This window comes from Leptodactylus fuscus, chromosome 7 (assembly GCF_031893055.1).
Source record: "Leptodactylus fuscus isolate aLepFus1 chromosome 7, aLepFus1.hap2, whole genome shotgun sequence".
NCBI classification, from domain to species: domain Eukaryota; kingdom Metazoa; phylum Chordata; class Amphibia; order Anura; family Leptodactylidae; genus Leptodactylus; species Leptodactylus fuscus.
This window is the reverse complement of record NC_134271.1, coordinates 142,030,504-142,050,529: the sequence shown is the minus strand read 5'-3', so window position 1 is coordinate 142,050,529 and position 20,026 is coordinate 142,030,504. Positions and strand designations below refer to the sequence as shown.

The window sequence follows — 20,026 nt, the reverse complement described above, 5'->3', positions numbered from 1 at the left end:
CAGAAGATCCTCTGGTACTCTGGTAGGCAAGTTCAACACTGGAAGCTCCATCAACTTGTGAACCAAGATTGCTATTACGTTTTTGAGGGATGGGTCCATTGGCAGTGATCACCCGCTAGAGTGAACATGTTGTTCCCGTCCAGCGTATTCTAAAAATTGTTGGAATGCGGTCAATGGCATGCCACCTCCTTATTTTTATCCTCGGACCCATGAAGGAACCGTGAGGAACATGGGAAAAATAACATTGGGGTCAGGAACTAGATCACCAGGACAAGTGTATTATTCCATTGTGGACTCTGTGTTCGGTGTTATAGGTGACCACACACCTTTAATAGCTTGTGAGGCTCGGTCAATATGTGTCTTGATCAAGAAGAGGAAAGTAGGTCACTGCAGTTCCTAAACAAAAGAATCAGGCATGTTGAACTAGGTAGGATTAGATGCTTTGTTCTTCTGTATACATGCACTTTAATGATTGTCAAACTAAAAAAGTTGTTAAAGTCTTCTAACGTGTCTTCAAAAAAATCTTAGAAGAGGTTGTTGGTGGAGATCCATCAGCCAAAACCTCTTCAATAAAGGTAATGTTCTTCAGATTTTCCAAGGTACGTCATAGGGTTTTCCACCAAACGTAACGTGTCCATGTGCATTTACTACACAAGTACGAGAGGAAGGCCATGGCTCTACGGACCTTTTTGGTGACCAGATGACAAAATTAGATGTTGACATGAAACATGGTTGACAATGGTCGCCATCATCTAATGTTAGGTCTGGAGTGGAGCCAGATGAGTTTAGAAGAGGAAGACTACACACCGGGATTCTTGGAGCACAGTTAATTCCTTTTTGGCCAGAGACAGGCTTCACCCAAACAGAGTCATTCTTACGTTAGATGAACACAAGAAAAAAAAGTTATGTAAAATATTAACTTGAGGTTGACTTAGGATAAAGGAATTTTTCAGCCCGTTCACCTGTCAGTCTTCTTGAAGTTCCAGCAATTGTGGCCAGACATTCCGCAGAACAAAGGAGAAGCTCTGTTCCTCCGTCACTGGAGAGTTTTTTTTTTTCCTGTTTGTGTTGTCTGCGGTTTTCAGATTTCATTATAGTCTCGGACACTGAAGATGAAATTCCTCTTAATTATCGCATTTGTCTGAAATCAGAGATGTCAAATTTACACAGGCTTTCAGGCTGAGATACGCTACTTAACTCCTACAGTAACCGGTCGTAGCGAACGATGGATCCGTGTTCTTCAGGAAGAAGACATCCTACGCCTTGGTCATCATGCCTTGATGTGGTTTATGAGATTAAAGAACATGATGCTATATACCGGAAACAGCGCCACTCTTGTATATAGGTGGTGTCTGGTATTGCATCTGTATCCTTTTCAAATTGTAAATGGAGTCACAATATAAGACACTGGCCATAGATTTCTGGAAGATGGCAGACGTTTTTTGCTACTTAAAGAATCTGTTCAAGGTGGCCATACACGTCAGATGCTCACCCATCCAACCACCATCTCTTTCAGTCCCCATAAACATGTCTACGACGCACAGTAACATGTCTAACTCAATAGCAGACGGTGCAGTATGATGATGCCATTGCACCATGTATGGTTGGACAGTAAAGTCCTGCATGTGATCCAGCCTAGAGAATGGTAGAGCAGATAGTCTACAGCTCCCTGCTATACCATTGCTTTCGACTGTATCCATGTTTAGAGGACGTGGATGCAGCTGAAATTGGGACTCATCTGGGGATCCAGTGCACCAGGCCATAAGTCCTGACCTCCATGGGCCTAGTACCTGTTCTACATATAGGCACGCTACATCAAGACAGATTTCCAGCCCCTGGCAGTAAAGGTTTCCATTCACTGACAGCAAGCAAAAAACTTGGCTTAGTTACGCAGGGTTTCACTAGGGCTCAGCTGCAGTACCAGACACAGCCTATAGATAATAGTGGCGCCATTTCTGCAGCCCCTTTCTTGTAACCTCATGCAATGCCTTTAAGATGAATCCAAGCTACCACAGAAGCGAAAAAAAACAAGGTCGCCCAGCGGCCACAGACTTGACGGAGACCAATTCTCCACCCCCCAGAATATGAAATTAAATGTCTACCTGGCTCTGGAAATAACCGGCAGTAACCAGATTATATGGAGGCCGCACAGGAAGCCCTAATGACCACAGCACTAATAATCTGCGGATCTCAGGATCAATGAGACATGCCGTTATTTCACAGCTGTAATCCTGCCGACCATCCGCTGCAGCTCAGTTGCTGGGGTGACCGCCATTACGGCACTCGCAAGAGTCGTCTGCAGCTTTTCCAGAGCCCTGAAAGGCAAGTCATAACTAAACCCTAAGGCCAGGGCCGCATGGCGAACATGCTGCGCAATACCCTGCAAAAAAATTGTGTCCTCTTCCTTTGCAACCTGCCGCAGTAACAAGGCGCAACCAAAATCCGGTCAAAAAGAGCAAAAAGTTGCAGGCGAGACCCGCAGCAAAACCCGCAGAGCATATATTTCCTATTCTTTTTGTAGCACTTCTTGGCTTTGGCTCAAAAAAACACATCAAAATCTGCAACCAAAAAAAAAAGTAGCCGCAACTTCAGCCTACAGCCGGGGCCCGACAGGCTGGAAACGCGACAGCGTTTTACAGTACAGGCAAAGTGGATGGGATCCTAACAAATCCCATGCCCACTTTGCAGTAAAAACCACTGTGCGGACACACTGCGATTTCCAAAACCAGACGGTTTTGGAAATCGCAGAATGTCAATTATATCTACGGAAATGCCAGCCGTTTCTCCGTAGATATCGTGGAGGAAAACTCTGCGAACTTTATGTTTAAAGCGCTGTGGGAAGTACCGCGATGCGTTGCACCTGCAGTTTTTCCGGCGGAGCTTTATTGCTATGGGACGTCTCGTGGGGACTCAGGCCCGGTTCGCATCTGCGTTCGGTAATCCATTTGGGGAGTCCGCATGGGGCCCCTCCCTCCCCCCTCCAGAATGGAGTACCAAATGCATTGACAAGTGGTGAGCAGTGAAAGCACACGGATCACATAGACTATAATGGGGTCCGTGTGCTTTCTGCGCAGTGTCCGCACGAGTCATGCAGACAGAAAAGTAGATCATGATGCTGTCATGTTTGCTGTCTGCATGTTCCGCGCCGAAAGTACATGGGACCCCATTATCGTCTATGGGGTCCGTGTGCTTTCATAAGCTAACTGCTTGCCAATGTGTTCGGTTCAGGGGGTCCCCATGCGGACTCCCCGAACGGATTACTGAACACAGATGTGAACCAGGCCTTAGCCTAAAGGAGTTATCCAGTTTCGCGAGTACTGCAGCGGTTGTCCCATTCAAGTCTGTACTTAAAGGGGTTGTCCAGAAATTTCAGGTTTGTGTATTCACCTGTCTCTGCCATCTCATATCGCCATATGTGATCACTGGGGCCAATCAACAGCCAAAGGAAAGGAACAAAGTCGTCACTCTATACATCACCTAAGAGGTCCCGTTTCCTTAGGGTGCTGCTTGGCCTCAGTGGTTGCGAGCAGTGAGCACTTCTCCCCAGGGATTGTTGCGGCAGAAGCTGGACTGGACAGCGGCCAGAGACACCAGGGAGTAGATATTTTATTTTTCACCTTCCTGAAATTCTTGGACATCCTCTTTAACTTTCATGAGAAAGGGGTTGACCTCTCGGACTCCTGGAAGAGCAGGGAAATCGTCCGGCCTTGTCATTTGATGGTTATGTCTGAAGAAAGGCCGTGGTCATCACATTTCGTACACGTTTTACAAGAAAGGGGTACAGTGATGTCCAGAGGGGGAGTCGGCCTAGCCGGGATATGCCGCGGCCTACTGTACATGCTCTTCTTCTGGACACCACTTCTACAATTCTGGCAAGTATGTTCAAGTCTACGGAACAAGTTGGAGCACTCGTAAGGGGCAACAAGTGAGCACTGGAAACGGCTGATCCGTGGGGTCCTGGCAGTAGGACCACCCCCTTCTAAAATTGACATTCTGTCCTATGGATAGCTGGTTAACCACTTTATAGCTCATCCACATCGCTGCAGAGTAGCCTTTGGTGATTTCACGGCAACTAACCGGCTGCGATCACTGGCCCCAGTGTAGGAAAGCATGGCCTAAAACTATAAGGTTACGGCTACACAGCGATTTTGTCCACAACCATAGAATTGCAGGTCACCTTGCAACTTGTTTACTTCTGTTAGTAAATGGCGTTGCATCGCAACCCTGAGGGAGCCACGATCTGGTCGCAAAAACTCGAACAACAATATTAAACTTGATGTTACGCTCGCGGCACCCTGGGGTCAGGTGGTGACAACGCAAAGTGGCCTGGAGATCTTGGGTCACCCGACAGGCCGTGAAGCCCTAGCCTAACAGAGGCCATATTGGTTAGCTAGTCAGGAGTCCGGAAAAACTGGGTAACCACCTCACGGTTATGGCAGCCCTATAGAAAACATTTTTCATGAACAATTTTTTTTAAAACTTTGCAAATATTTTCAAGTAAAAAAATTCTACCCCCTCCATTCGGAGATTTACAAGGGGGACAACACTTTCCTAAATCCCTTAGGCGGGATTGAAAAAAAAAGTTCAAAAGCGAGGATCCCATAAGAGAATGTGCTTTGAATTCGCTATCGCCACCCAAACGTTTCCCATAATCCCCTGCGGGGAGAATCAGACGGCCGATGTTCCCATTACATACAAGTGAGCCATTGAGGTTCCCAGTGCACTGACTTAATGCACTGCCCCGGAGTCTCTCCAGCACTAGAATAGGGGGCATTGTATGGGACAAGTCGCTACCGGGGGAAGGGGCGATGACATTGGGATCTGGGAGCGAGGGGATACGGCTCGGCCCTCGCTGCGGATGTAGGAAGAGATAGGAGATGAAACAAAATCTGAAGTGGGGGCGACCTAAGGGGCTCCCGGCTTTCAGATCTTTCACGCTGAAAAATTTCGAAAACCTTTCAAGAGCCCAAATAAAGACGAAAGGGCCTTATTTATCCCATAGCAACCAATAAGAGCGCAGCTTTAATTTTTCCATTGACGGGTCCGTTTAGTAAATTCATAAATGGACGCAAACAACCGATGGTCATCCGTTTCCATAGATGTCAATGTTAAAGAAAATAGATCCGTTTCTGTCCATTTTTACCGTACTTTTGTGTCTATCCGAATAAGGCCGACAGAACGGATCCGATTTTTGCGTCGGTTAAACGGATGTAAAAGACGACGCGATCTGAATAGAGCCTAAGAAAGGACTTCTATGGGCAACAAAGCCTGTCTTTAGGCCGAAGGACGTAGGCCAAGAATCCGTAGTCTGACTATAGTCGCCCCTGTAAACGTCCACCACACATTCAGGTCAATGAGGGAGATTTTTCGAGACTGGAGGTTTCCACGCTGGCGGAGGATGCGCCTGATTTAGGACGACGCACGGGATGAGTTATCCAGCGGGGCCTGACATTACGCCAACCCCTCACAAGTGCGGAGATCAGGCATCATGGACACCGGTTTCCTGACGTCAACGATAATTGGGGCAAATTAATTAAAACATGATTCGCATGAAAACAATCCACTTTGCAAGTACTGTAAAACGCGGCATTTCTGACCTTAGACTGGTTTTAGAAATCTGACCCTACACTTACCATCACAAGTGGCGTTTAGAAAAGTCGTAAACCATCAATTTTCGACTTTTATTATTTATTTATTTTTACCACCATAAAAGTGGCGTATAGTCATTATAAACAGGCCTCAATGGGTTCATGAGAATCACAGACAGCGCCATCCGTTATTCACGGACAGCTGCTAGGAGACGCTCTGAATATCGCATTCACACAACCTTTTTTGGGAAATTGCACCTAAATGGACGTCCTTCCATTTTTTTTCTCATTGAAATAGCACCCCACCTGTCCATAGGCTGTGTCTGGTATTGCAGCTCAGGTTTACTGAAGTGAATGACGCTAAGGCCATGTACACATCTGCACCGAAATCGCTGTTGGAAACTCTAAAAATTGGCGGAGGAAATACAACGGACCGCATTATAGTCAATGGGGTCCGTCAGGCTCACATTCATTGTTTGGGTCGCCCGACAGAGCTGAACAGAGAGGAGACAATAGAGTGAACCGAATGTAAGCTGCAATACCAGACACAACCTTAGGACATGTGGGGCGCTGTTTGTATGTTTTTTCTTATGCGTGTGCAAACCCTTTAAGCAATTCATTCAATTTCTCTATAGCAGTGGGTTCCAGTGGAGATGGTACTACAACTCCCAGCAGGCAACGACACCCTATGGCTGAGAGTCCCGCCATTTACACAGTGCCCTAAACCACTGAAAGCAGACTAACCGAGTGCTGTAAGGATTATCACCCAGCTTTACCAGGATCCTGAATGGAGTTCAGATCAACAGACTAGTTTAAGCGAAATTGACATACCGCCTTTCAGGAGTCCAGGAAAGCTAAATGACAACCATGGTGCGTATTGTAATCGTGGTCATACTGGGTTGGTCACCCAGCTTTCCTAGAAACCACTGGAAGTCGGAAACTGATCTTGCGTGGGGCGGCGAGGACAGAAATCAGGGAACGCCGACAGGAAGCGACAGAGGAGATTGTTACGAAGAAAGAGACATCCCAGACAGAGCGTTCCCAGACAGTTCACTACACCCCAGTACACAGACCTTTCCCCCATTTATCCAGGGACTTTCCAGTAGCGCACAGCTTCCATCCGGAGGGTCCGTCATTCTTCACTAGGTCGTGACTCATCCTCTACCTAAATAGAGTGCAAGCTCCGTGCCAAGAAACCTGCCCTCAGGGCGTACATATAACAATGCACTGCACATAATACCTGCTAGAGGAGGTATACATCACTGTGCAGGTGGTATATAATGCTATACATATATACACCCCTACTCCACTGCTCCCTGCTGCTCTGCATTTATAACCGTGTCAGTGTTTACTGTCTGTCTGACATTATATTCATAAAACAGGAAGGTCAGGATGAACAACATAATTGGCGCCTATGAGATAGCGGACTATCACAGTGCATGGCATGGTGGAGAACCGGAATCTCAATGCCCCTAAAGAACTATATACAGGCAGAACAGTCAATGAACGCGGCCAGGCTCCAGCAGGCAATCCGTCTCCAACCTGACAATTTCAGAAAACAATTATACCCTCTGTCAGATACCGAGAAACGCACGCCCGACCGAGCAGAAAAATGACCAGGCCCGGCCGACAGCCGTCATCCCAGGGGTGTCTGGCACCAAAATTAAGTTATATGAAAAATGGACAGAGCCTCGACCAGAAGAAAGGGAAAAAGATGAGTCAGATGAACGGAAGGCGAGGCGCTGCGTTATATTATTATAATACGCCAGTGTCGGGTCACGTGACGTACACCAGCATAGCCGCACTCGTTTCAGATCTCCATTCATCTGTGGAGGGAATTTCATGGTAGAAATAATATTTCTGCATAACTGGCCTATACTGTGTTTATGGTAGTAGACAAGGGGCGGACTCCGGAGAAAATATAGAGAAGTACTTTAACCACCAAGCTTCCAACCTCAAGAAGTAATTCATCCGATCCCTGTGGTTAGGTTGTACGCAGGTACCGGCAGCACTATTGCATCACTACTATTATCCGTATTCAAGTACCTGCAAAGGACTAAAGCACCACTACTACATCACTAGAACGGAAATACTACAGTAAATTATCCCTATGGAGGTACCTGCACAGGACTAGAGGGGCACTACTACATCACTAAATTATCCCTATGGAGGTACCTGCACAGGAGTAGAGTGGCACTACTACATCACTAAATTATCCCTATGGAGGTACCTGCACAGGACTAGAACGGAACTACTACATCACTAAATTATCCCTATAGAGGTACCTGCACAGGAGTAGGGTGGCACTACTACATCACTAAATTATCCCTATGGAGGTACCTGCACAGGACTAGAGGGGCACTACTACATCACTAAATTATCCCTATGGAGGTATCTGCACAGGACTAGAGTGGCACTACTACATCACTAAATTATCCCTATGGAGGTATCTGCACAGGACTAGAACGGAACTACTACATCACTAAATTATCCCTATGGAGGTACCTGCACAGGACTAGAGTGGCACTACTACATCACTAAATTATCCCTATGGAGGTACCTGCACAGGACTAGATCGGAACTACTACATCACTAAATTATCCCTATGGAGGTACCTGCACAGGACTAGATCAGAACTACTACATCACTAAATTATCCCTATGGAGGTACCTGCACAGGACTAGATCGGAACTACTACATCACTAAATTATCCCTATGGAGGTACTGCACAGGAGTAGAGTGGCACTACTACATCACTAAATTATCCCTATGGAGGTACCTGCACAGGACTAGAACGGAACTACTACATCACTAAATTATCCCTATGGAGGTACCTGCACAGGACTAGAACGGAACTACTACATCACTAAATTATCCCTATGGAGGTACCTGCACAGGACTAGAACAGAAAGACTACATCACTAAATTATCCCTATGGAGGTACCTGCACAGGACTAGAGTGGCACTACTACGTCACTACTAATACTGCATCACTAAATTATCCCTATTCTGGTGTCTGCAGAGGACTAGAGCAGATCACTAAATGATCCCTAGCCAGGCACATGCACTACTACATCACTAAATTATCTTTAGGTACCTGCAGAGAACTTGAGCAGCACTACGATCTCTCTAAATTATCCCTATTGAGGTACCTTCACATAATTAGAGCAGCACTATGAAATCACTAAATTATTCCTACTGAAGTACCTGCACTATTACGTCACTATAATATCCCTATAGAGGTATATTCACAGAACTAGATCAGCACTACTACATCACTAAATTATCCTTATGAAGGTACCTGCACAGGACTAGAGCAGCAGTACTGCCTCACTAACTTATCCTTATGAAGGTACCTGTACAGGACTAGAGCAGCACTACTACATCACTAAATTATCCCTATGGAGGTACCTGCACAGGACTAGAGCGGCACTACTACATCACTAAATTATCCCTATTCAGGTACCTGCACAAGACTAGAGCCGCAGTACTGCATCACTAACTTATCCCTATGGTGCTAACCCCACAGCACTAATGAAGCGCTACAGCATCACTTATTTATCCCTATAGAAGTACCTTCCTAGCACTACGACACCACCAATCTATTACTACGCAGATACCTGCACTGCACCGACGCAGCACTACTACACCACCAAGTAGATAAACAGAACACCACCACCGATTTACCTGCACAAGACTAGAGTGGCATTACAAGACCCCCATTGTAGCCCTATGCAGGTACCTACAGAGAGATGACGGAAAGATCAGTGTCTATAACAACATAGGAGATTTATTCACACAACTGTTTTAAAACAAAGAGTGAATGTGTCCATTTTTTGGATGGACAAAAAAAAAAAAAAAAAGTTGAAAAAAAATAAAAAATTAAGATGAAAAATAGGCGACACTCCGCCATCAAATATTGACATACATAAACTAGTCCAAAATCGAAAAGAAGAGGCTGTTAACAATGAACCAATTTGTCCGTTTATCACGGCATGGTTGTGTGAATATGGCCTGACATTACAGGCGTATTTATAGGGGGCGCCGCGGTAGCAATTCCTATAAGGCCCTGGACCCTAAAGGAGTCCCAGAGGTCCCCCTGCTACATAAATATACCGGTATTCTAAGAGGCCCTCGGCAGCTAGGGGCCCAGTTCCAGTTACGCTTCAACCTTACACTCTACTGGTGGCCATAAGGGAACCCTCCACCCACCCAACTTTAAGTCATCTCTTACTTTCTGCCACAATAAATCTCATCTTGGCCTACTATCATTGGTGCAGCTGTGTGAGCAGGACTAGGCTACTCTAAACGTAAGACATTTTTGTGTCTTTAACCACAAGATCCATCCAAGAATTCTCTGCGAGTACATGAGGATATGTGGAGAATCGATCAGAGCGCGGCAGGAAGCGAGGCTCATTGTGCTGGGGTTTACCCACTGAGAGTTATTTTTAAGACGACCCTTCTGTTTTCTTTGAAATCCAGTTCTATCTCCTTCTCGGGAAGCTCCGAAATAAACAGGAAAGAGAAGGCTCAAAATGGAAACGTCTTTAATGGGACCTGTGGAAAAGTCACTGGCGGCCTCCAAGCCCACCACATAGACCGTGTCACACGGCCGGGCAACAATCACCCGGCTTCTTCATTACCGCCCCCCTCAACATCATCTTCCTGCCGGAGTTTCCGAATTTTCTTAACACAGTGCATTCTGGAATGTTAAAATGGCCGACGACCGCTTCCTGCCACGGTTAAGGAGTGGCTTCCTGTTATCAGGACATAAGTGCAACAATTTTTTAGCATTCGAAGAATTTGAGGGATTAGAAAAAAAAAATGGCTGTCATGGGGTGTGCCTGGTTTTGCACTACCACATACAACCTGTGAACAGGGGTGGCACTATTTCTCGAAGAAAGTCATGTTTTTTCTAACTCCGAGGTTGAACGTCATACCCCAAACTGAATGAACGGCTAAAATAATACAAAGTATCGAAATTGGACTAAAAAAATTTTTCAAAAACATCAGTAATAATGGTTAAAAGTGTGCGGGTAGCCTTCGTGCTATAATCAGCTTTAGGGTGGCAAAGGTTGTACTCAGTACCTGATGCCCTTGGCCAAGGAGCCCAGAGGTGACCATATCAGATGAAGGCTATGGTGGTAGAACCTGAAGTATAAAAATACTGAATGGTCAACATGGCCACCTGGACAAAAAAAGAAGAAGGTTGTCCATACACGTTAGGCCGACATTGGGTAGGCCTGCCAATTTTTGACCATGTACGACTTGGTCTTTAGCTGATGTTCGTTCAGCAGATCTTGGAGAGAAAAATGATCAACATGAGGAGATACCAAGTATCTGGTAGGGTCTTACTCCTCTTCTTCCAACTGAGTGTACATATATCCTCGGCCCAGCTATCAAAGATGTATGGTCACCTTTAAGGAGTCTGATAGCCTAACAGACTCACTTAGTAAGCCAGTCTTACGAGAGACCAGTAGAAGACAATCCAAAAAGTTGGTAGGAGTGAAGACATTGACAATCTTCATCATACATCCCACCAAGCCTCGACGCATCATGCTGTGGAAACCTACACATATTCAATACAACACAACTGTCCGTGACTACTTCAGGAGTTAGATTGTAGGCCCGAGCCAAGTCCTGAGAGAAGTCTTCTGTTCTTGTAGGTCTACAGATGGTGATGTCATCTTAGTAAAATTATAGGATGTACAGTTAGGAACATTGTGGTCGCCCATAAAATAGTTCCTCTGTTTATACAGTAAATACTGAGGGCTAATGTATGACATCTTCCAAATTCCCCACAGTCTTGTCAACTTGTGGGAGTATAGACGGGTAGGGGGCGCTTTTTTTGGTAGCCAGTCCATAATATCTGTCCCATTTGAAGACCAACATCTTATAGAACGGTACCCATGATTTGTACGTGGCGCGGAAGTCTGCAACAGAGTTGAGATACAGGTGTGGTGTTATTTTTGGAAGACTGTGTCAAATTTGCGCGAAATACTCCTATTGTTCAGGTTGGATCGGAACCTACTGTCATATTGATGTGGAAAAATATGGCCAACCCTGGGCCAAGGAATGGACAACTCATGGAAGTGTTGTTTTTTCACTATATATGGTCCAAGTTGGGCTTCTGTTAGTGCTTTTTGGAGGTACATTGTCCATAACCGTCCCTCAAGTGTAACTTTTTGGAGAACCACCAATGTCCTTTGAAATGACTATAGCTCTAGATCTCAAATATGTCCCGAATACAAATGGAACCAAAAAGTCATCATTACTGGACTGGAACACCCATAGGGTTATCTCAGATGGATCCAAAAATATCCTGAATGTTTTACATACATTAATGCAACAGAGGGGACGGATATAAGGTCAGGTAGAAAACTGGGACTTAAGAATATGGTGGAGATGACCACCAGTAACCCCATGTCATCACTTACCACCCCGGGGCCAAACCTGCTACATAACCTCCTATTATCTGTCTCCATAAAATATTCATAGCCCTATATAACATGACAATGCAGGTGGGTGGCAGCCTGCGCGATGCCAGAGAACTACACCATGTTGACAACACACACTGGCCCGGGGCCACTCATCTTGGCATTGGCACCAGCTCCCATGATCCACTTTCCAAATACAATGTTATTGTTTGGGGTAACCCGCTGCCCACTCCTAGGTGCTTCTGCAACGGTAACGGCCAGCGATGCAATCTGCTTTACAAAGCAGAACAAAGACTTCAATTGTCAGCAACTCCACAATACAAGAGATGAGAGGAGAAAGGATATCAAATATTAATATCCTCCGCCTTCTGTGTTAGCGTACTACACCAGTGCCAGGGCCAGACATTGTACTTTCTACCTGTTTGCAGACAAACGGAACCGGTTGCCAAAAATGCAGTTTGCCCTGCCCTAACTAGGGGGCTATTAGGTTCCTCTACCTATTCTCCTTCGAAACTAGGCCCATGCCTCAAGTACGGGTGGAAGAGACAGTCAATAGAAGTGTATGGAGGCCTCCTGACTATTCTCCGATGGTAGGCGTTGGAAGAAGAATGGGTCATATATCGTAGACCGCTTTAAACCAGCAGCTATTCCCTATGAATCCTCATAGAGATGCATGTATTGCTTGGCAAAGAGTGCATGTGCCCTCAGTAGGGACAGAGGAAAAAATCTGTACGGCCAGATCAAAAAGATCAGACATGTTAAAATTTAACATGCCCAGTTCTTCTCCATCAGGGAAGAGTTGGACACCCAATAGTTAACAGATTTGGTCAACATTCATCTAATGGGTATGGCCACCCTCGATTTCTTTCACCCATGGAACAAAAAAAATTACGCAGAATTTACTCTGAAGTGCACATATAATGCTACTCAATAGTTATGCCTGGGGAACCCCAATCCTTAAATTCGGGCACCAAATTCGAGAATGCAGATGATCCAGCCATCAATCAATGGTGGGCCCAAATGTTGACAAGTGACAATACTAGACAACGCCCATAAACAACAGTGGTGCCATGTTGGGGCCAAAAATAAGCAGAACCCCCCCCCCCCCCAAATCAATTCTGACCCTGGCCAAGGAATTGTAATAGTTACTATAAGACAAACAGAGAAGGATTATCTTAAGTCAAGTGCAAAGTACAAAACCATGCTCAAATAAGGAAACCAAGATAGTCCATTCATCATGACTTTGAGTCCGGACACCGGCCAACAGGGAAAGCCCAGCAGTAAGAATCTACAAAAGAAAAGTAAGGTGGACATGGTGGCCAAGAAGGTCTTATGATATTTGGATGAGTCCACCCTATCCTCAACGTTGGTGGCCATCTAAAACACAAGCAATTTGTCCAGTCCTTTAGGAACACGGCAGGAGGCCTCTGATCTGAGGAGGACTAGATGGAATGGTCATTTGGTCAATTTTTATGGAAAATCTATTATTCCCTAAGCTTTAGGTTGACACAGGTGAGTCGGTCCATGAAATATGGACTTTATTTCCCAGACCAAACACTGAGCCAAGACCAGGACTCCAAGCATGGTGGTCATCTATGATACTAGAAGTCCCTACGTCTCCTGAAAACGTACTGAAATAACATTTTTAGTACAGGACGGTGGCCCCATGAGGAGGCCGGGGGGTTTTGCCACGAAGGCCTACAGATGTAACACGTTGTTGAACATACCCAGATGGAAATTCGGCACACTCCGTGTGTGGCTCCAGCCTTTGGTGGCTTCCACTTCACCCAGGGAGACCAAGGTGGATGGAGGAACACAAATGGGAAGGTTCCTTTTAAAGTAGAATTTTGGCCTTCGGAAAGCCTGGTTTTGATAGGTTGACAGCAAGATATACAAAAAATATCCAAGACTCAAGGTTAGACCAAACGTTACAACAACTCCCAAGGTAGAGGCCATATGACATCTCCAAAAACAGCTGAGCAAAGCAAACACAAAGCCCTGACTCCCTCAGGGAGGTGAAGGCAAGGCCGCCACTGTGCTAAGTAGGTCTGGCCTCCAGCACATTACTACTATAGTGGGTAGGTGGTCTTTTTGAGCAGGTGGACATGTCCAAACAGGCCTTACCTGTCAAGCTGGTCACCTAACAAATTCATCTACACAACCCTCCCTCCCACCGCCAACTGATATGGAGGTCAATCTCAGTTTAAGTGAACCAGGGCCCGATCATTCAAAAGCAACAAGGTAAATCTATACATACAGACCTCGCAAACAAGATTAAGCTAGCGGCGGTCTAGTAACAGATCACCCTCTAAACTCATTACCCACCCGCATAACACAAGCTTTGCACGGCACCGAAATATCAAATTCTGAAATTTTTACATCCTATGCCTACGAGGAATGCGAAAGATCTTATCTAGAGATCTCTTAAGGCGGCCACAGACACGAAGATAAGTCTGAAAGTCACGGCAACAATGGCGACACTGTGGACGTTCAGCCAAAGAAATTTCACCAAATGGGTAGAAAATTTTTGGAAATTTTTTTTTTTTTTTTAGAACTAATTAAAAAAATACAATTACTACTCTACGGCTTCAGACCCTCTAAGGAAAGGTGAAGATCCCAGCGGCGTGAATATTTTTGGCAACTTGGCAATGGCGAGTCCGTCAAATAAAAACGCAAAAACAGAAAAACTCATTCATTCATAAAACAATTCCTTTCACCCGGCCCTGTATCTAAGTAAACTTTGCTTGCATAATCGAACGCCTAAGGAAATGGATTTCCAAAATTGCAAGGTAAGCTAGGCAGGGCAAAAATTGACTAACCTGTCATGACAAAAACAAAAATTTGTTAAAAAAAAAATACAAAAAAAAAATTCATACAATGATTTAGAATTTAAAATTTTCATATTTTTTTTGTATTCAAATTTTTTATATTCCCATATAATGTTGATATTGGAAGACGAATCCACTAGGATTTATTTCAAGGTGAGAATTTACCAAAAAAAAATAAAATAAAAAAATTCACATAAATAAATAAATTTTCCACTTGATTGAACCCTTCATAGATAACCGGGGCAGTATTGTTGTATCACTAGGAAGAGGGAGGATTGGGGAGGGATTAACCTGTCACATATAATAAGGTGGAACGTCAAAATGCTCAATGGCGCGGTCACATGATGTCAAATTTATAGATTTTTAATTGACATTCAATTTTTTTTTTATAGATTTCCCTAGAGGTGAAAATTTCAATCCATTTTTATATAAAACATTGCACACTCCATTTTTTTAACAAAATTCCATAATAATCTAGGAAGACAATTTTTTGAAAAAAAAAAATGTTAAAATTTTTTGTTACCTGTCAATTGACGTCGGAGGTGAACTGATGCTCATTTTTGCTACGGATATCCCAAAATCCAGTGCCTTGTCCCCAGATCGGAATAAGATGTTGAAAAAAAAAAAATTTGCAAACTACAGGCTATATTTTGGCAATTTTACTGCATACAATGAATTGTTAAAGGGACGAACCAACCCATCTTGTGCCTTCACCTCCTTCCTGTTCCAAGCCAAAGGAACGCCGGCTCTTTCGGTTTCAGGTGGTTGCCCCCCCCCCAAAAAAAAAAAAAAATTAAAAAAAATAAATAAAAAATTTTTTTTTTGATCACTGCCTCTTATATCCCTGCCTCAACATCGTGCCTGGTTGCAAACGACAAGATGAAACCACAAATAAAATAAAATCCAATTTTGTTTTAACAGCTGTTGTTCCGATGACAAGGCAAACTTTTAACCCCCGGTGTTCAGGATGACATGTTGCAGTGGTTTTCATCCTCTGCATCAATTAAATATTATAAATCCTCCCGGCATGGATCGTCCGATGTACGAAATAAATAAATTTAAAAAAAAAAAAACTACTACTTAAAAAAAAATATTGCAAAAATAAAAAAAAATTCCAAAAAAATTTGCTAAGGCATCTGCACAATTCCTATAGACAACCACAGCGGTGTTTTGCAATGCACCAATTTGGCCGGTGGATAATGAAGACTCCTCGCAGCCGGAATTTTCAAGGAAGGATCCTTCCGCCTCCTTATAAGAAAATAATTATCTTCTTCTTTCTTAGAGCGGATCCAGTTTTGGTAAATCCAAGAGGCCTGTTAGATCCTCAGGCTTTCCAGGAGACCCTGCCCAGCATGCACCATCCTTCCCATAGTCTGTGCACTCCTCTTCCCCTGTCCACATCCAGCAGGAAGGGGCAGCAATACAAGTAGACACACACACACACACAAAAAAAAAATTTGCAAAAAAATTGCAAGGCCCAGATTTACCAGCTGAGTGCAGGGTGTAGGTGCCTGAGATAGATAGAAGAAAATCAGTTATTTTCTGCTTCTCTATCCCCTCCCTCCTTCCTTTCTTTCCCCTTTTTTTTTTTTTTCTTTCTTTCTTTGCCCTCCCCCCTTCTGCATAAATACAGGCAAGAGCTGCAATAAACACAGACTGGGCTGTGCGGCTCCCCTCCCCCCCTGACTGCTATAAGCTGGGCTGGGCAATGGCTCTTTCCCTCCCCTCTCTTGCTCCCTTCCTCCCCATGCTCCTCTCAGTGACTGGGATCTGGGAACACACTGTATACAATGTATCACACAGATGGATCTAGCATGGAATCCTGGGATCAAAAACATCCTCCTACAACTCCACGGATCCCGTACACCTAGGCATTGGGGGTCCGCAAGCTGCCAAGGTGGGCACGGACGCATTGATTTCCCGCAGATACCGAGTGATATGTTAGATCTTCGGATGCCTATGGTCACAAAATATTCAATTTGCCTTTGTCGGGGGGGCTGTGACCCCGACTAATATCCAAAATATCAGAACGGAGATCTGTGCGGTCTCGGATAACCTCCGGTCGTGACGGTTCCGGGAAATCCTGTTATCGTGATAAATAAATTTGTCGCAATTTAGGGTATATTTAATTTAAAAAAATCCAAAAATTTGCAAACAAAAAAAAAAACCTCATAAAATTTGTAGGGTGACACAGAGACTTTGGTCGCCAGATCGCAATGGCGCGTTTTATATACAAACTCGCTCCAGTCCTGACAGTTCTGGGAAATCCTGTTATCGTGATAAATAAATTTGTCGCAATTTAGGGTATGTTTAATGAAAAAAATCCAAAAATTTGCAAACAAAAAAAAACCCATAAAATTTGTAGGTTTAGACAAAGGTGACACGGAGACATTGGTCGCCAGATCACCATGGCGCGTTTTATACACAAACTCGCTCCAGTCTTGTCAGTTTCGGGAAATCCTGTCATCGTAATAAATAAATTTGTCGCAATTTAGGGTATGTTTAATGAAAAAAATCCAAAAATTTGCAAACAAAAAAAAAAACATAAAATTTGTAGGTTTGGACAAGGGTAACACAGAGACTTTGGTCGCCAGATCGCAATGGAGCGTTTTATATACAAACTCGCTCCGGTCCTGACAGTTCTGGGAAATTCTGTCATCATTATCAATAAATTTGTCGCAATTTAGAGCATGTTTAATGAAAAAAAATCCAAACTAAAAAACCCATAAAATTTGTAGGTTTAGACAAGGGTGATACAGAGAAATTGTTCGCCAGATCGCAATGGCGCGTTTGATATCGGTCCTGACAGTTCTAGGAAATCCAGCCATCATAATAAATTTGTCGCAATTTAGCGTGACAATTCTGTTGCGGTATTTTTAATGAAAAAAATTTAAAAATTTGCAAAAAAAACCCCATAAAATTTGTAGGTTTAGACGAGGGTTACACGGAAACTTTAGTCGCCAGATCACAATGGCGCGTTTTATACACAAACTCACTTCGGTCCTGACAGTTCTGAGAAATCCTGTCATCATGATAAATAAATTTGTCGCAATTTAGGGTATGTTTAATGAAAAAAATCCAAAAATTTGCAAACAAAACAAACATAAAATTTGTACGTTTTGACGAGGGTGACACGGAGACTTTAGTCGCCAGATCGCAATGGCGCGTTTGATACACCAACTCGCTTCGGTCTTGACAGTTCCAGAAAATCCTGTTATCATAAATAATAAAAAAAATATTATTTTGTCGCAATTTTGGGTGAGAATTCATCTTTTCTGGTAAAAAATTCAAAAATTTGCAAATAGAATTTGTAGGTTGAGACTGGGGAGACACCAAGACTTTGGTTGCCAAATATATAGATCACAATGTCACATTTCGTGGGTGTAGGGGGAGGGTCGTAAATTCCCCCCATTTTGTGGTCGCACTGTGGCACGTGACCAAGTGAATCTGTCACCAAAAATTCACTATATCATCACAAATCACAACTTGGCAGTGTAGTTTTTGACGTGACACTGCCACGTTTATCGTTTGTTATACCTTAACCATCCATTTTTTGATAACCAAAAACAGTGTCACTGTTGTCCACAAGTAGTATCTGGCATTGCCTTTCAACCCCATTCACTTGCTAGCTGCAATACCAGGCACAACCAGCAGATCAGGGTGGCGCTGTTTCTAGAAAAACAAAAAACAGACCCTGTTTTTGTAATGTTTTACAACCCCGTTACATTAGGTGCCCTATCTACCCCCCACTTCACAAGGGCATCATAGTTGATCTTGGGATTATGCATACTAGGCAAATGGATTATGAACGAGACTCCGACCATTTCCCCTTCCCTTGAGTCAGATGGTCCAAAAAGGTCAAGACAAGTGGCTACTGGTCATTGAAGTGTAGATATCTGATATCTGTTTAGATAGTCGCTCTAACATCCCTGAGGGTTCAAGGTCTAGATCATGGGTAGTAGGAGGTTGGGGAAGCTGTGGCCCACAATGGACTCACGTAGACCATCAGAAGGGACAACCCACGCCCTCAAGTCCTTGTGATGAACAATAATAGTAATAGTAGCCAACTTAAGTTAGTAACAGCCCCTGAGGCTACTATAAAGTCCAAGGGGGTTGTACCAACTCATGTTGACTCTCTACGATCTCCACCAATTCACTACAAAAAGTGTCTCATGGCTTGTTGGTGTGAACAGTGGACAACAGGATGATGAATATTGTACACACTACTGTTCAAGTAGATAAGTCTCACACCTAATTAGATAGGACTCATTCTCAGAGGACTCATGTGGTGACCACTACTGGGTAGACTAAATAAGTCTATGTTGGTTTAAGATACTGAAGATAGTACATGACCTTCTGCAACCACCAGGGTCAAGTATACCATTATATCCAACCCCAACCTCAGGCCATAACATAATCTTTAGGACTAGAGGAGAATAAAACAAATTGTGCACCCCAATGGAGACTTTTTTACAATCCTGATGAAGGAGGACTTGGTTCTTACTGGTAACCCTAAGAGAGTAGTGTGGTATAGACCCAAAGCCAGATGTTAGACCAGGCCACTGATATGGACCTATGGCTCTGGTGTGTGCCAACATGGCAAAGATGAGTAGTCGTAAAGTTCAAGGTGTTCTAGGAATGTTGCTCCACTCATGGAGTCCACTCATGAAGGTGTATGCCAGATGGTAACACTCAGAATATGCGCGAATGTCTTGCTTGTAGAGATACATTGGCTTCAGGAGACCTTCTCAGAGGAACACGTGTGGCCATCCAGTTCCTTATCCATCGGCAACCCCATGTCTTCTCCATCAACAGACCTTCTCAGTCCATTCTCATAGCTTCTGACTAAAGCTGGCCATACACAGGTAAATTTATCGATCAATGGAAGGATTGTTTTGGATGAGTGATCCCACCACCAACATCAAACACTAAACTGTCCAACCTGAAATCAGCCATTTTGGCCAACAAATGTTGAGCATGTGTGGCCAGCTTTGGAGAGATGATGAATGTTGGGGGTCCTTTCGTCATCGGAGAGCTGGTGAAGGACCCGGTTGAAGGACAGCTTGTCGTGGAGGACAGATGATCGAGTAGCAATTGACCCCATTTTGGTTTGGTTCCACTGGGGAACCCGAATGTTGGAGTGTCGGACCACTGTTTCTGTGGTTACACATAG

At 44.1% G+C, this 20,026-nt stretch overlaps 1 protein-coding gene across 2 annotated transcripts in view; it reads right to left on the bottom strand.

Moving 5' to 3' along the window:
* Nucleotides 1-16,469, bottom strand: part of ARHGEF11 (Rho guanine nucleotide exchange factor 11) — an 84,240-nt gene extending 67,771 nt beyond the window's left edge. For both annotated transcript variants that reach the window (XM_075283199.1, XM_075283200.1), the window contains exon 1: nt 15,377-16,469. In XM_075283199.1, coding sequence (XP_075139300.1) covers nt 15,377-15,411 — 35 coding nt within the window. In that variant the 5' untranslated portion in view covers nt 15,412-16,469. The remainder of the gene's footprint in view (nt 1-15,376) is intronic.
* Nucleotides 16,470-20,026: the final 3,557 nt, after the last annotated feature.